This window comes from Gekko japonicus, unplaced genomic scaffold, assembly GCF_001447785.1.
Source record: "Gekko japonicus isolate JY-2015 unplaced genomic scaffold, Gekko_japonicus_V1.1 scaffold2043, whole genome shotgun sequence".
Classification (NCBI taxonomy): Eukaryota; Metazoa; Chordata; class Lepidosauria; order Squamata; family Gekkonidae; genus Gekko; species Gekko japonicus.
Window position 1 is genome coordinate 287,130 of NW_015166480.1, and position 18,477 is coordinate 305,606.

At 41.8% G+C, this 18,477-nt stretch overlaps 1 protein-coding gene across 1 annotated transcript in view; it reads left to right on the plus strand.

Annotated features, from left to right (window-relative positions):
• LRP1B (LDL receptor related protein 1B) overlaps positions 1–18,477 on the plus strand; it is a gene marked incomplete at both ends in the record, with an annotated part of 332,345 nt that overhangs the window by 283,633 nt on the left and 30,235 nt on the right. The window contains 4 exons of the mRNA XM_015412125.1: positions 1–107; positions 10,041–10,170; positions 11,522–11,628; positions 12,734–12,866. Coding sequence (XP_015267611.1) covers positions 1–107; positions 10,041–10,170; positions 11,522–11,628; positions 12,734–12,866 — 477 coding nt within the window. The remainder of the gene's footprint in view (positions 108–10,040; positions 10,171–11,521; positions 11,629–12,733; positions 12,867–18,477) is intronic.

An 18,477-nucleotide genomic window follows, 5' to 3' on the forward strand; every position in this document is an offset into this window, starting at 1 on the left:
AACCACAAACGTGTACTTTGAAAGACTTTCACTGTTCAAATGGAGACTGTATGTCTGCAAGATTCTGGTGTGATGGAGACTATGATTGTGCAGATGGTTCAGATGAGGTATGCATTTTCTAAAGGGCAGGCTTGATTTATCAACCATATTTTGGTGGAGAAGCGGAATGAGCCCTTTCCAACTTCAGTACCCACCAGCCATCTCCATGTTGGCTCAAACACAAATATAATCCAACAGACTGAAGACACGCAGAAATAAAATATATGAAATAGGCAGGGCTCTAGTCGGGGGGGAGCTCTCAGGTACGGAGCTCCGGAAGAGAACCTCTAGGGGGCGGGGCGGTCACGTGGTGAAGCCCCGCCCCCTTCTTTACCCCGCCCTCTGCTTCGATCCTCATTCCGTTTGGGAATGAGGATGAAGCAGGAGGGTAAGTAGCCGGGCCTTCTGACACACTTCCGGTGATGTCAGGGGGTGTGGCCTTCTGTCACTTCCGGTGATGTCAGGGGGCGTGGCATATGCAAATAAGTTATGCTAATGAGTTATGCTAATGAGCTCCGGCAGCTCTTTTTCTACAACAAGACCCCTGGAAATAGGGTTGTAAAAGGGGCCATGACTGAGTGGTGAAGCACCTGCTTGGCATACAGAAGGTCACAGGTTCAATCTCTGTCATCTCCACTTTGTGTAGACAATACCGACTTTGATGGACCAATGGTCTGATTCAATATAAGGCACCTTCATGTGTATTCTCACATTAATTGGTTAAACTTTAATTTGATGTCCTGAGTGGATTCTTCCGAGAGATGAAATGAGGATTTTTGACATAAAGACCAACTGTGAATCAAAAATTGATCTCAGTATTGATGCCTGTTGCTCTAGTTAAGCAGCTTTTTAAGCAGCCGTCCAATCATGCTGATGGCTCAGAATGTCTTCTATATAGCTGTAAAAGATTTGTGATATTTTCTTTATTGATGTGAATTGGACTCTGAATCCAACAGTATAAACTGAGGCCCCACTCGGTCAAGATCGTTGCAGCCCCCTTCTCTTCTTTTTTCCCTTCCCTCCCCCTTGATTAGCAGATCACCATCCTTCTGGGACTGTTGCTGCTAATAAAACTTTTAAAAAATGGCTCAGAAAATATGTGGGTATGTCAGATTTGGATTTAAATTCCTGCCAAACCATGATATCTGCGATATTTTGTAAAGGAACAGATGACTTTGTTTATTGCCAAAAAAAAAAAAAAATTACATCTTTTTTTTTTTAAAAAGAAATGTTTCTCTGGAACAGCACAGTTCCACGGCTGCTTTAACATTACAAACGGGGACCTGAAGACTGTTGGTACGTTTCAGTCAAATATTGCAATGTTTATGGAAGGGATGAGGAGGAATACAACCCAAAAGTAGTCCAATTGGGGGCATGGACTGAAGATGTTCAGTAGGAAGTGTGGGGGTGCCGCTGCTCTGTCTCCCATGCAACAGAACAGCGCAATTGCAATACTAATTCTACCAATTTGTCCCCTTGTCAAATTGGTATAGGAAAGACCCAACAAAAAATTCCTTCCTCTTTGGGTCTATGTTTCTGTGCTTGGCAAGTTTCCCCAACCTCACTGACTGGTTAATTCATTTCTTACTCTTTCAGTGTTCCATGTCTGTATAGTAAAGCTCCCCCACCCCCACTGCCTGGTTATCCCTCCCCCACTGTGTCTATATCCCTGCCTGGAAAGAGTCCTCCCCAAAATTTACTGACTGATGACATTTAAAGAGAGGGTAGTTTTCTTTGTTTATGATAATTAGAAACATTATCAGGACTCCATAAGGCACTTTTCTATCACCCAATATCTCCCCTTTCCTGGAAAACAAGCTTTCAGTATTAATAACATCCTTTCTATTAGAGCTCCAGGGTTATTTTTAATTAGGTTTTGGGGGGAGGGAGGGTGAAAAGCACAAATGCTCTGAGATGACAGAAAATACAAAGACACTTGTGCATCGTTTGCCATAATGGAACTCTTCCCAATACTGGGCTCAGTTTCTGCAGTCGCTACCTTACCCCCATCTTAATGGTGTATTTCTTGCTATCTCTGACATCAATGTTTGCATGGGAAATCTCCTCCCACCTACTGTCTGGTTAATAAATCCTTTCCACTTTGGGATCGACATTACCAGTGGTGTACCTAGCCTATTTGGCACCTGGGGCAGATCATTTTTTAACACTCCCCTCCTCTATGTTTTTGTTGTTGTTGTTGTTGCTATCAAGTCACAGATGACTTATGGCAACCCCGTAGTGTTTTCAAGGAAAGAGAAGTTTGGAGGTGATTTGCCATTGCCTGCCTCTATGTCAACCTTACTTAGCTTCTGAGTTCTGACAAGATCAGGCTAGGCTGGGGCTATCTAGGTCTGGGCTATACGACAAAACTATTTTCAGTAACAATCATGAAATAAGACAAATAATAATAATGGCCAGAAAATAGATTCAGGCCGGTAGCCATGTTGGTCTGAAGCAGTAGAACAAAGTTTGGTCATAAAGGTACCATTGGACCCAAACATTGTTTCAATGGCAAGATAAGAAATGCAGACAGTGAAAAACTTCTTTTATTTAACTTTGTATATGTAATCATGCCAGTAAAAAAAAAAAAATGAATTCCAACACACTATTCCATCATGAGAGCCAGTGTGGTGTAGTGGTTAAAGTGTAGAACTAAAATCTGCAAAGTCCAGGTTCGAATCCCCACTTGTTCCATGGAAGCTTGCTGGGTGACCTTGGGCAAGTCACATTACTCTCAGCCTTGTCCTCATAGAATCAGAGAGTTGGACAGGACCTCCAGAGTCATCTTTTTTACTCCTTTTATTTTTTACCCAGAGACTCTCAACTGAACTTCCATGTTCAGATTCATGTATTTCCTCACAAGTACATACCGTCTTTACGTATAATGTTATTCCTCTCCTTATTTGTCTATCCATTTTAAACAAGTTGTACCGTTGATTCCTAGTATTCCAGTTCTAAGTGTCATCCTACCAAGTTTCAATAATGCCTATTAGACCTAGTCCCTGTATTAGGACTTCAAGTCCCTTCTGCTTATTTCCCGTTTTCTTGGCCCCCCGAAGGGGGATTTTTTTTATTTTTTTTTGCATTTTCTACACACTACATATATGGAATGGGGAAAGGAGTACTAATGCCCTATCACTATTACTATGGGAAATGGGTCAGGGAAGCCTAGATACATATAATCTAAATCTCCTACTGGATATGGGGAAGGGGTAAAGACTAATACAAATCACGATCTAAAAAAGCTTAAAAATAGACCTTTTTAACCTATTAGTACACAGAGATTAGTTCGATTATAAAAAAGTATAAAGTTATTAGCTTGGCACAATTACTGCCCTTAGCACTCATGCTTTACTTTTAGAGTCTTTTCTTCTTAGATTTCTTTGTTTTCTGCAGTTTGGGAACGGCCTCTCCTTTCACCGATTCAGATGATTCTGATGACAAGGAAGTTTGGCTTGTTGAGTCCTGTGAGTAGGACTCCTCATCTTCTTCTTCCTCCGCACCCGTTTTTAAATTCTTTTCCTTCTTCTTTTTTACATTAAGCATTTGATCCATAAATCTTTCCGCTTTTGGAACAGAGTCAATTTTATATTTTTTATCCTGGTAATTAAATCTCAACTCTTCCGGAAATAGCCATCTATACACTATTCCCTTTTTTTTTGCAGAGAGAAAGTAAGCATCCTGTATAGTTTCCTCTTTTTTCTTACTTCGAATGGGATGTCTTTCAAAATTTTTCTCTTCATTCTTGATTTTTAAGGATTTTCCCATTGTTGACTTTAGCACCAGCTCCCTGGTTGATTGTTTCATGAATTTTAATTAAGTTTCCCCTGGGAGTTTATTTTTCTTTATAAAGTCTGGATAAGTCCTGTACGCCACATCCATTTCCTTAATTAAGTTTTCTTGCTTGTAATCCATTAGTGGGGCCATGGCAACCGCCAAGAGTTCCTTTAAGTCCTCATTCTTATTCTCAGATATACCATGGAAGCATAGAACATACATTGATCTTTCCAGCTGGAGCTGTATTAGTTGTGTTTTATCCAAGGATCTCTCCTTCTCTGCTTCATCCACTCTTTTATTAATACTCTCAGTCTGTTTTTCCATCTTTTTCAACGTTTTCTCAGTTGCTGTGGTTCTCTTGTCCATTTGCTTTAACTGTTTTTGCACATTGTCTAGTTTGGTGTTGAGAGTAGTCATCAGTTCCATTAGAGGGTGCAGTGCATTTGCTAACAGTGAAGAAAGGTCTGTAGATGCTTCCTGGTTCTGGGAGGGAGTCATTGGTATGTTATTTCTGGTCACCAGTTTTTTCTCCGGTGCTCTCCATCCTCTCCCAGCCATAATATCAACTTTCCAAAACAAAGCAAAAGTTATACGTTTTAATTCCTCTTCGTATATTTTAGCAACTTTTGCATTTCCTTAACTTCTTATGCGCTTGGTTTGGCTCAAAGTCTCTTTATTTTTGCTTTAAAACCATTTTTTACAGTTTACTCCTATGGGGGGGTTGGAATCTCCTCCCCCCGCACTTCGAACTTAGGTGCTTCCAATTACTACCAAGGCTCCATTCACTTATTTTTCACCTGAACTTTGCTTAACTCACAGTTTGTGGCCTTGGAGATCTTTTGGAAATCTTTTTAATGAGTTCGTCTTGATCGCTTGCTCTGGCAGTCGTCCCTAGGTGCCATGCTGGCTCCGTGGTGACGGTACCTATCGGGGAAGAAGGTGAGCCTCAATTCCTCGGGCGTCCCCTTGGAAGAGGCTCTCCTCAGCTCCCCAGGCTGGGGGTCTCCTATAGAGACCCTGGGGGGGGTCCGGGACGAACTCGAACCCCTCCCGTCAGCTGGGTCTTGGCGCGTCTCCATCCGAGCGAGACGAGACACGTCCGAGCAGCGAAACGCTTAGACCGGAATTCTGTGTATTCGTATTGAGACATCGGAATCCATGGTTTATGTGCCCTGAGGTTTTCATTTCTGGACTTACTTGTGAGTTAATGTTTCCTAGCATATGTGCCACTCCCCGCAAATCTGTTGGGAGCTCTGGCCAAAACAATACACCTTTACAATACACCTCCCACCTTCTGACTGTGATAAAAAGGAACAGAGATCTCCATTCCTACTGGTGTCTGGTGAAGGGAGCTTTCAATCTTGTTGGTGTCTAAGGTGCTACAGGACTTTAATCTAACCCTTCCCACCAGTGATCCAAACAGGGAACAGAGCCTGTGCAGATGGAATTGTTGAGTGAATGGTAGAACAGCCCAGTCCAGGTGGATCAATGCAGAAGGGTATGAAAGTAATAGAAGTACTAGAAGGATTCCTAACTAGCATTATTGTTAATCAGCACCATGCAAACTGACTGGTGTGTTCTACTAACACAGTGGTACTACAGTGTTCCTAAACACTGTTGCAGAGATTCCCACAAGTTAAAAAAAAGAGCCTTGAGTGACAGCATAGCGACATCGTCATTATACTTGATTGAGCGAGCTTCACTGTGCCTCAGGTCTGAAAGGGAAACCAATGGAGAGAGAAAAGATTACTCTGAACCATTTGGAATATCCATTGCTAAGGATCACCCACAGTCACAACGACATTATCACTATGGAAAAACACCATGAGGTGGAAGCAGCCCAAGTCTATTCAAAGGGCTTATTCCCTGGAAAGTGTCCCTTGCATGGCATTGTAATCTCCCAAATACCACTAGACTCAGTTGTGGCTAGCTCTGTCCATCAAAAACAATTACTGTCATATGCAAATATTCTACATCATGTTTCATTTAATCTTATCCCCCAAATTGCTAAATTTTCAGAGGTACCTGACCTGGATGGTCGATGCCAGTTCTGTGTTGTCATATCCTGGTAGTAAACAGGGTCAGCCCTTGTTAGTACTTAGATGGGACCTATGCAGAGGCAGGCAATGCAAACCACTGCTGTTTCTCTCTTGCCTTGAAAACCCCTTGAAAGGTTGCCATCAGTCAGCTGTGACTTGACAGCAGTTTATTTTCAGAGACACACCTTTGTTACTGGGTGTTTTGGCTTCACTTGCCAGAGTTCTATGAACAATCAGCAATTATGTAGTATTTTTAAGCTGCACAACTCCAAGTCAATCATTCCTTTGGTATTCCAAGAATGCAGAATGATTGGTCACAGTTGTTGTCTGTAAATGAAGAAATAAATAGTCTAAAACTATTAGATAAGAGCTTCAGACTACAGTCCAGAGTGTGGAAGGACTGAGCTCAAAGCATTTTACAATCTGTTGCCACCCACTTTCAGTTTCTTTCAAAGGGCTTAATAATTAATTACGGAGTAGTTAATGCAGTTTACATATCAAGAGACAGTTCAATAAATCAGAGCAGGCATAAAGCAGATGTCTACACTTTGACAGAAGAGTTAAATACAAATTTTGTTTGGGGGGAGGGGAGAACTGAAGGAAGAACCACACAGGGCTCCTCAAGTATTAAATAACCCCAAAAGAACAAAAAATCCACAGTTTTGGCATCTCTAATAGCAAGCAAGTTAGCTCTTTGCTGGGAACTAAATCGTAAAGAATAACAGAAATGCACCACAGCCTGCTCTGTGAAGAAACAAGTCTACTCTTTGCATGGGGGTAGATCAAGAAGGGAAGCCGTGTTAGTCTGCCTGTAGCAGTAAAAAAGAGTTAGAGTCCAGTAGCAGCTTAAAGTCTAATAACATTTGTGGTAGGGTATTAGCTTTCATGAGTCACTGCTCACTTCTTCAGATACTTCTTCTTCTTTGCATGGGAAAACTAGATGTAGTACAAGCCAGGTGGAATTTTGCATGGGGATCCCAGTTAGATCCAAGTTAACATGCAAAATATTTATGTGCCATCGAACTGCTTCCAACATATGGCAAACCTATGAATTAATAACCCTATGACCCTATAAATTAATGAACTCCAAAACGTCCTATCATTAACAGCCTTGCAAACTGAAGGCTGTGGCTTCCTTTATCGAGTCATCAATCTCATGTTGGGTCTCCCTTTTTTCTTACTGCCTTCAAACTTTCCTAGCATTATTGTCTTTTCCGGTGAATCTTGTCTTCTCGTGATATTACTGAAGTACGAAAGCCTATACTTAGTCATTTTAGCTTCTGTGGATAAATGCATTTTCTCCTGGCGGGAGGTTGGTAACGAGCAGGGCTTCCCTGTGTGGTTTAGTTCGCTGGCACATCGGCTCACCTGCACACAGATGCTAATCGATTTTAGACAAAGGAATGGTCAGTCATCCCCCTCCCCCCCCCTTCTGCAAGCAGGGAGCGCAGAGGCTTGGAGAACTTTTTACTAGACAGGTAACAGGAAGGGACTTCCTGGAGATAACAGGAAAAGAAGCCTTGACCTGGGCTAACTGGGGTCAAGGGGGAGGAGGCACAATTTTGTTAAAACCACCTTGCAAAGGTAAGGTGGTCTCTCTTCTTGGGATGCTGAGCTGAACAGACCTCTTGTCTGAGGTTGAGAGCAGGCTTCCATTTTGGACCATGCAGTTGGCCTAGAGAGCTGGACTAACCCTCAAGGTAATGGAGGATCTTTAGAGAACTAGGACACCTAGGATAAAGAGCCTGTCCTAATTTTAACATCTAGTTAGGGCATGTTTTAGAGAGTGGGACAGGGGATTTGCAATTTACCAACTTCTTTTGTTTTTCCCTTCAATCTGGTGTGGTGCTAAAAGTATGCTTGTAAACATTTTATTTTTAATAAATGTTTTAAACTTTTTATTCTAGAAGTGGTAGTCTGTAGCACATAGTCACTCACTGTTTCATATACACTATTTTAAAAGGGACCTAAGAGGGGGGAAGGCAAGCAGTTGGCAACAGGCTATCCCCCCAGGGGTGCACAAGGTATTAATCTGCCCCCTTGGTAGCCAGGTGTTGGGCTAGCGGGAGACACTGAGGCAAGGCCTCGGAGCTTGGAAGGGGAGCTGAAGGTCCTGATCCCTTCAGTGGGCAATCCCTATATTGATCAGGTGGTGGTGGTGGCTACCAAAGAGTTAAAAGGAGAAGCCCCTCCAAGGAGTTGGGGACCTCAAGGAGGGCAAGTCAGAATGGGGCCTGCAGGCTAGAGCAGGCACGTTCTGCCACAGCTTCATAGGAGAATTTAAACATAATTTGATCTAGAACCCATTTATTTGTCTTTTGCTGGTCCATGGTATCTGTAAAACTCTCATCCAAGCCACATTTCAAAGGAATTAGTTTTCTTCCTCTCAGCTTTCTTCATTGTCCAACTTTCACAACCATATATGGGGCTGCCCTTGTCCCAAATCCGGAGGCTGCAGCTAGTGCAGAATGTCGCAGCCAGGCTACTGATGAGTCTCTCTAGATGGGAGCACATCCAGCCTGTGCTGAAGGCACTGCACTGGCTGCCAATAGCGTACCGAATTCACTTCAAGGTGCTGGTACTTACCTTTAAAGCCCTATATGGCCAGTTAACTTCAGTTTGGATAGTTGCTGCCTCTCGGGTAGCCTCATCTATAAGCAATAACATTAAGTCAATTCCGGGCCCCAAGGATGCCAGGCTCACTGCCACCAGGGCCAGAGCCTTTTCTGTGGTGGCTCCTTAGTGGTGGAATGAGCTCCCGGAGCTCCCGGAGGAGATCAGAGCCCTGTGGGATCTTCTGCAATTCTGCAGGGCCTGCAAGACGAAGCTCTTCCACCAGGCTTTTAATTAAGAGCCACCCACTATTACCATCAATGCCCACCACTAACATGGGGGCATTGGGCTGGTTGTAGTTGAAAAGTGAGCCATATTATCTTGATATATTGGGAGACCACTGAGCCGGGTACTTGGGTACCATACTTATGGTATGCCATTTTGACTTAATGACATTGTGAGCACTTTAATGGTAAATTGGTTTGACAATTTTAAATGGTTATAATTGCACTTGGTACATTGTGCCAAGTAATGTAAGCTGCCCCGAGCCTGCTTGCGAGGAGGGCGGGATATAAATATGACAAATAAATAAATAAATAATAAAGAGAAAAACCACTATATGAATTATCATGATTTTGGTCGTCAGTGACACTCCCTTACACTTAAGGATCTCCATGGCTGCCCTTCCAGATCTCAATCTCCTTCTGATTACTTGGTTGTTTTCTCCCTTTTGGTTTATGATTGAGCCAAGGAACAGAAAAAATGTTTAACAATTTCTTCTCTGTCAACCTTGAAAATTGTGTAATTCTTCAGTGGCCATTACCTTTGAAATAGTCCCCTGGAATACCAATTTGGAATATGCTGCTTTTTGCTTAAATGCCATGCTCACTATTGCAATAAGTGCCCCAAACATATGATGCCATGTTTAGTAATATATCTGGAAATATTGGAAAATATGTTTTCCATCCCTCTTTACAGCATACCGATATAACATGATGCTCTTGAAAAAAGAAATTTGAAATGTTTTTGGTTGAGCAAACATGAACTGTTATGTATTTTCATCACTCTTCAGTGAAGTGTTTGAAACTGCCACTCAAACTTCAGTAGGGCAATAGTGGAAGGAAGAATTGTGTAATCAGCATCCTGCAGGCCTGATATAGGTGCTGGAAAACAAAAGGGGAGGAAGGCAATGGAGGGAATGATAGATTTTAAGGGCGTTCTTATGCTTCCTAAGCTCACCCCAGAGCAATCACTTGTAGCAGAAAATTTTGGGATGTGGGTATTGTTTTTCCAAGTTTCTTGGTGAAGGCACTGTTTAACTGTGATTAAATAAATTGAGAGGATTTTTTTATTAATACATGGTTGTCATTCTGGATCACCGTTATTATAAGAATAACTGACATTTAATCCCCCCCTTCTCTCTCTCTCTCTCTCTCTTCCCAGTTATATTGACTATTCTCTTTGGGGTTTTGTTAAAAATCACTGTTGCTAAATTCAGAAGCAGGTGCCGTGTTGTTAGAGAAGTTGTAAACACTGTTTTTTTTCAGAAATAGGTCTTAAATATTTTGTACTGTTGAAGTTTAATATTACATTGTACATTCATTAAATTAGTGGCTTAATTATATTTGACAGAGATATTGTGATTCTGGCTGCTTAAAAGACCAGTTCCAGTGTTCCAATGGTCAATGCATAGCAGCAAAGTGGAAATGTGATGGACACGATGATTGCATACTGGGAGAGGATGAGAAAAATTGTGAACCAGGTACTTCTTTACAAATGGCAACCCCCGTATTGGCAGTAAGAAAATGGGTCAGCAACTAAAATGATGTTTTTGTAATATGTTGCCTGATACAATATACCATATTCATAGTTGCACTGCGTACCCAGTGTGTGACTCAAAAGTAGAGCTGCCTGGTCCAACTCAGGAAATACCTGGGGACTTTGGGGGTGGAACCTGGAAACTTTTCCATTCCCTTAAAAAAGATAAATAAAAATACAGCAGTGCAGTTCCCCTGAATATAGTCTTCATTTCCTCATCCTCTTCTTTTGCCTTCAGAGGATTCCCCAGTAGCTGCGCTGCCACTAAATGAAAGTGGAATTTGTCATAACCCCACAAGTCCCATGTCAGGCTTTGTTAGCATTCCAAGCATGGCTTTATCAAGGGATGCACACACAGACTCACAAAGCAGCCAAAATAAACAATGGAGTCTTTCCCAAATACAAACAGTTTGCAAGCCCATGCTTTGGTGGTCTCACTGGCTTGTATTCTCTTCTGTTGCATTCAGTCTGTTGGACTGCTGAAAGGTACAACACTTCACTGTGTAAAATGTCCCTGTTAGTGGTGGTAACAATTTGAAATGGAGAAAAGCTCCATTCTGAGAAAGTTGCTTCATTACCGTAAGTCATCATCTAGAAATTTATATACCACCCAAACATTGGAGTAAACCAGGGGTCATTTGGGGGGGGACGCGGGGGGACGTCATCCCCCCAGGTGAGGTGCGGGAGGGCGGGGCCTGGAGCTCCCTGCTGGTGCCTGCTGGAGGTTGCCGCCGGCTGTGGGGAGGACACACTTCCGGTGATGGCAGGGGGTGTGGCATATGCTAATGAGTTATGCTAATGAGTCCCCCTAGCTCTTTTTCTATGAAATGACCCCTGGAGTAAACTAATTTATGCATACTTGGTATGCAAAATTTTCAGAGCTAATTGCAGTTGAAGTTTACGTCTCTTCTATGGTAGAATCTTTAATTATGTTACAGACAAAAGAGGCGTTCATGGCTGTTGAGCTGGGGATTGATTTGCCCCAGTCCCTTTTCTCATGAAGCATGAGACTTGGTTGGATGGTCAATGGTAGCCATCCAATGGGAAGGCACTTTTAATCCTGACAAAACTAGAGAACCAGAGGTGTTTAGATAAAGGAAAGAATGCAATTTCTGTTTACATTTAGGGAGAACTATGTATGTCATACTGAGCTCCTTAGAGGAAGGATGCATCAAGATAGATCTTACTCAGTAGATCTGTATTTTAAGTAAATGCCAGTCTTAATGATGAATCTTAATAATTGTGATGCAGTTGTCTATTGTATTTGCCTAATGTCAAATGTATGTTTGAAATAGCATCACCAACCTGTTCTTCAAGTGAATATGTATGTTCCAATGGAGGATGTATCTCAGCATCTTTAAGGTGTAACGGAGAATATGATTGTGCTGATGGTTCTGATGAGGTAAGCAATTCATTGCCCTTGACCTGAACTATTATTTGTTTAAAACTTTTTAATTCCACCTTTTCACTCAATCAGGGCCCCCAAGGCAGCAAACAATTAAAAAGATTAAAATCAATGTTAAAAAAACACACACACACACACACGGACATACAGCAATTACTATAAGCAGTAAGGAGAGTTAGTACCAAACCAAACAAAATAGGTTCTCACCCTAGAAAGGCCACGTGAAGCTAGAGAAAAGGGGTGAAAAGATACCACCACCACTTTTGTTGCTGAAAACCAGGCAAGAGGGAAACCGGAAATTTCTTCTCCCCCATTGCTGCACTTCTTTGCAGCGCTGAGCAAACAAGCGCTTTTTAAAGTGAGTTCCCTTTATGTACATTTGACTACAAGTCCAGTTGTGCTTCCATGATCCGACACATATTGGTTGCATCATGCAGTCATGAGCAAATTTATCTCCATTCATTTGAATGAAGGAGCAGCTGCAACTTTCATTGATGTGAATAATAAAGAATTTTCCATATGCAGATAGGGAGCTCTGTGTGCTTTTTGGCTTATTCATGTAAGGAACCACTGGGTTAATGAAAAAATAGCAACATAATGGATTGGATCTTACAAGCACTGAGGTAATCTTTCTGTCTTCACCTACCCACAACCACACTTGTGATTCCTCAAATCCTTGCTTACCCATGGTGGGGGTGGGGGTGAAGTCAGGAAAGCAAGCAGATTGAAACTGCCCCTTCACCATCTGGTGGCTGAGCTTCTGCTGGCACTAGAGTCTCCATTTGCCAAAAATCCTTTTCCTCACTGTAGTCATTGTGCTGTGAGGGTCTCCAAAGGGGAAAGCAGAGAAGCCTATTTCAAGTCCATAGGATCAAATGCTATATTTTCCATCTTCATGATACAGCATAGAACTGTGTGCAATTTCAGTTACTTACATTCAGTGATGTCATTTTATTTTCAGTCAACCAACTATTACCCTTCCTCTGTCTCCAGACAGGAAAGATGTTGAATGAATGTATCAGTTTGCTGAGTTCTGATTGATCTGTCTATAATTCTTTTGTCTTATTGATAAATACTGCTGTATATAAATATATTTAAACAGATGGATTGTGTAACAGAATGTAAAGAAGATGAATTTAGATGTAAAAATAAGGCACACTGTATCCCTATCAGATGGCTTTGTGATGGAATCCATGATTGTGTGGACAATAGTGACGAACAAAATTGTGACAGAGGTGAGATTTGTTTTATTCTTACATAGTTTTCCATAAGCAGGTGTTTCTGCTGTAAAAGGAATGTGTAAACTTTTCCAAAGGATGCCAGTCTTTTCAGGAAGCTCTCTTCAATTATTTTAAGAGACATGATGCTGGGGTTATTTGTGTGTTTATATGTTTGAAGCAATTGCAGCCTCCTCTATAGAATTTATTTTTCCGTTTTGAATATTATAAAAATTTTACTGGCTGAGAACATGTATGAAAATTTTACTTTTCTATAACCAGGTCCCTTCTATCCTTTGGCCATGTAATATAAAAGGAAAGGAGGCAGTTCAGAGTAAAAAAAAACATGCCACAGTTTTGCTTGGTAATGATGAGTGAATATCCTTTGTTTAGTTGAGACCAGCTCCATTGAAGTGAAGGGGCTACAATGTGTTGAATTTGGCGATGCATGTCAAAATTATAATGAATAGTTATCTGCAATAGTTAAATCCTACATGGGTAAATTTTATTTATGTTATTTATAGTCTGCCTTTCTCACAGGAACTCAAGGCAGAGGGCCTCTGGAGTTCTGGCCCTGCTGGTGGACCTCCTGATGGAACTTTGGTTTTGGCCACTATGTGTTGGACTAGATGGGCCATTGGCTTGATCCCACATGGCTTCTCTTATGTTTTATGGATTACACATAGGCTGCAGTCACACACACTAAATAATCCATTTTCAGTGCACTTTCCAACTGGATTTTACTATGTGTACTGGCAAAATCCAGTTGGAAAGTGCAATGAAAGTGGATTATTTAGTGTGACTGCAGCCATAGTCAGTACAATCAACAAAATGGGGCATTCAATAATCAGTGCATTTTGATTGTAGAAGTCTGGAATAAAACAGAAACAAGTGGAGCAAAGCCAAAATATTAACATGACTCATTAAATGATGCAAAAATTGCATAGTAAGATCCTTCTTACAGCAAACTATATACAGTAGTACAGATCACAGTCCTTAATAATTTACCCAAGTAGTTTTGTTAATAATTTTGTACAGTGCAACCCTATTGGCTGCATAGAAAACCCATCTTGAATAGTTCTGTTTTGCATAGTTCACAGAAAGCCAAGAGAGTACGAGCCTTCCTGACCTCCTCAGGCAGGCCATTCTATAAGGTAGAAACTACAAAGGAGAAATCACATGTACAGGAAGTTGTTGATTTAACCCATTTGCAGGTTGGCAGCTGCAGAAGCCCCTGCTCACATGAGTGAAGCTGTTGTGGCAGAGTATATGGAGGAGCTGCAGTCCTGCAGATAAGAGGAACCAAGCTCATGAAGGGTTTTATATTTGATAGCCAGTACTTTAAATTGTGCCCATTAACAAATAGGCAGCCAATTGAGTGTATGCAGAATGGGAGTAATGTGTATGTTCTGTCTAGTGCCTGATAATAGCCAATCCACAACATTCTGTGCTAGTTAGAGTTTCTGAGGCCCCGGCTATACGGGCCGGATAACGTGGGGGGGGAGGCGTGGCTGTTAGCCCTGGAGCAAAATAAAGTGTGGTAGACCGATCACACAGTCCCCCGATGCTTTGCGCTTATGATGTTAGCTGGTAATCACACAGGATGCTTTAGTGTGGCAAAGAAGTCATGCGGCAAGCGTTTTGTTTTTATGTGCATGCACAGTTCCGCGGAGCAGTGTTGTTAGCTGGCAATCACACAGGATGCTGGAGTGTGGCAAAGAAGTCGTGCGGCAAGCGTTTCGTGTTTATGTGCATGCACAGTTCCGCGGAGCAGCACTGCTTTCAGTTACTTGTTTGTGTGCATGTGCTTATGAAAAATATCCAGTTTGCGACAGGACATGGAGGGGCGCTGGATGCCATGGGATACTAGCGCTCCTGCGATCAGACGCCCGCCCCTGCCCCACGTTTTCTGGATACTAGTGCACTTTCCGTGGTACTTTTTTACTGCGCATCTTCGGCGGGACGTCACGGGTTGGCCACAGGTGCCCTACGCTTCCCAGATGTTGTGGTGTGATCGCGCACCGAAAATCCGCCTGACATTCATGTCTTTAGCGTGGCTACTTCTCCGTGTGAATGGGGCCTGGATTGATTTTGAGGGGAGACCAATGTACAGTGCATTACAGTTGTCTAGTCTTGATGTTACTATGGCATTAATCTAGGTGGCCATATCAGCCATATCAAGATAAAGGGCCATCTCATAGGCTAGACTGAGTTGGTAGAAAGTGTTTTTTGCAGCTATATTAACTTGCTTCTCCAATAATAAGATGGGATCCAGTATAACCCCAAGGCTTTTAACTGAGTCAACAAGGGTCATCTGAACTCCACCAGGTGGAAAGAATGCTGTCCTTCAAGGCCTCTGCCTTCCCAGCCAGTATTACCTCTTTCTTTTTGATCTCATGCTGAGTTGCTATATAAATGTTTTTAATAGATATATTTTTTATTTTCAACATATAAAACAAACATAAAAGGGGAAAATTCAATTTCCATTTCTTCAATATCATACTGATGCCTGATTTATCATAAATTTGTATATTTCACCTTGTAGCAATAACCTTGTTGCTAGCAAATATATCTTATTTATAGAATAAATGTCCTTAAATATAGTTTAAATGGCTCTGTTGATTACTTGGAATAATCTTCAAACCATTGGTAAAATCTTGACCATGTATTCTCGAATACAGTCTCTTGTTATCCTTTCAAAATCAGAGTTAGTTTGTCCATTTCTGCAGTTTCTAACATTTTACTTAAAAGTTCTTTTCTCGAAGGTGTTTCTGTTGATCTCCAATGTTTAGCATACAATACAATATAAGAAGAGTCTTTTTTTTTTTTTTTACAGTTTTCAGGTTTTCAAAAAAAATATTTTTTTTTTTACATTTTTCAGTATTTAACAAAAATATTTCCGGTATAAAAAGTACAAAAGATTTTAATTTTTTTTGGGTATAATTTCGTGAATCCAAGCCCAATACTTTTGTGCTTTATCACATAACCACCACATGTTGCAATATAAATGTTAACGAGCTGTAGCTTTTAAAAGACAAAAATGTTTCAACCGAGTATTTTTCCCGTTGGTTAGCACTTTCTACTTTTGTTACTCTCATTGTATTGTTCAGAAAAGCCTTCCTTTTTAAGAAGAATTATGACTATCATAGTAATCCCTTAAAACAGAGAGCAATATCTCATTGCTTTTTCACACATCTAGCTCTTTCTAAATATAGCTTTATTTTAAGTCTGGCCAATCATAGGAATAATCCCTGTTTTCATTTCTGAAGTGTGTGCTTTATAAAGGCAGCATTTATAATTAAACTATTGGCAGATTTTTGGATTTGTAGCATCATCAACCCTATTCTGTTCGTATTAAACTAGTTTATTTCTGGAAATTCATTATTTTGAGTAAGTACATTCATTTTTCTATCAAGGAAAGGCATGATTCATTTTTATTAGAAAAACTAAGAGAAATGAGACCTTTCTCATCATGTATTAAGTGACCACTGCAAGTGGAGAACTAGATCCAATGTATCTCTTCCATTGATGAAAGAGACTTCCTCTAAGTCAAATAAGGTTGCTGTCACATGTGCCAGATGAAGCGGGGGGTGGGGGAAACAAGGCTTTTCCCTCTAGATCAATTAGAAACACAGTTGTGAGATCACACAGCCCTTTGTAGCAGCGGGCACAGTCTGTCACAGTGTGATCAGACACAACTGCGGGTGAGTCTCTTTTTTTTTGGCCATTTGTTTCTCATGCACATAACTGAGGAATCACACCTCCGCACTGAGGGCCCCCTGTGGAGTATGCAATGATGTGCATACTGCGAAGGGTGGGGGGAATGGCACCAAGCCAGGATGGCCTGATCAGACCATCCCAATCACATGGGGAAAGTCCATCTGTGGCCCGTCGGAACCCATTTACTACTGGACTTTCCCTGGAATATTTTTTCTCTGCTTCTGCAGTGGAGCAGCATGGGTTGCCAACAACTGTGGGCCTGGAAATACCATGAATTAAGAAAAGAAAAAAGAATCTATGGCTGCAGCCACACGGAGCAGTAGCCACGCTACTGCGATGGAAGATAGGCGGATTTTCCGGGCACGATCTCACCGCCACATCTGGGAAGCGTAGAGCTCCCGTGGCGAACCCGAGGCTTCCCTACGAAGATGCGTGGTGAAAAACTAGTACCTCGGAGGTACTAGTTTTCAGAAATCGCGGGGCAAGGGCGGGCATCTGATCGCGTTTCTGGTGGCATCCGGCGCCCGCCCATGCCCCATTGCGAAAAGGGTTTCTCCCCCCCCCGAAGTCTCCAGGGATGCGCACAAGCACCCAATGGGGCATGCGCATACTTCAGGTTAAAAAAAACCCCACACAACCTCGTTTGCCATGCTGCGCCGCTTCTTTGGCGCGTCGTATGATTGGCACCTCCCCCCTAACCACGGGACCTCTATGGGACGGCGAGGGGACACCTGATCGCGCAGTTGCGCGTTATTTTGCTGCGGGGCAAACAGCCACGCCTCCCCCCCGCGATATCCCACCTTTGTGCCCGGGGCCTATATAATCTACAGATTTTGACCTTACTTTGAGTTTATTTGAAACAGGGTGGTAATAGGGTTGAACGTATAGGAGGGTTGTGGTATATTTCTAGAGAATGTCAAATAGCACCGTATAAAGAAAAGAAGGTTTGGGGTTTCTCTCTCCTGAAGCAGTATCTAGTGAAGTCAGTTGATGATGGGAGTGTAAGTGATCTGTCGAATTTCCAGTGGGTTAAGTAAAAAGCAGGGCAATATGGCTGCTTTTAGCTGTCACAATAATCTGTCGTTTGTTTAAATCACAGTCTGTTATACAAACCTTGGTTAGTCTACCAGACAGTAGATGGCTGTTACTCTCCTTTCCTGAATTCAAGCAGAATCTGTAGATGCTATCCCAAGCTCCCTTGCATTGCCCAGCTCCTTGCAAATCATCACTATGTCTGCAACCTGCTAAGTTGCTACTAGGCCAACCATAATAAATGGATGGGGCTAAGCAGGTATGCCTTAGGCAAGTCAAGCCTCCTTGGAGATATTTTGACTAAGCTGACAATCTGCCACCCCCTAACCCTTTCTGCTTCACTGCACTCCCTGAGCTTCTTTACTTGAAAAGAAAATAGATCTGTTACAATAGTAGTGTCTCCCTTTACTTTCTTGCCATTTAATCACATTTTTTCACCTTGGTTTCTATTGCAAAGTTAAGTTTAAAAAATAAAATAGGTGATCATGGCTTCATTGCTCACTTGTGGTATCTATATAAAGTGTAACAGGGAGCTCTCACTGTGGCAGTAAATGGATTGTGAACTGCTTTAGCTGTGTTTTGAGTTTGTGCATTCTACTGTGTGTCTCAGCAAGATGGTGAAAAAAAACCCCCACATAATTGTGTTTTCCCTTGCAACCCTTTACATTTTTTATTAGGAGAGGCTAAAGCAACTTAATGAGTCATTACTAGCAGGGAGAGGCTGGGGCTACACATGTAGATGTCCTACCATATGCACCTTCTTGATCCTGGTTTTGGTATCTTATGTCTGTGTATACACGTCTGTGTATATTTGAGACAATATGGCTGAGTTCAGACTGGCAGTTTGGTCCGGCAAGCAAATGCTTCAGTAGCGGTT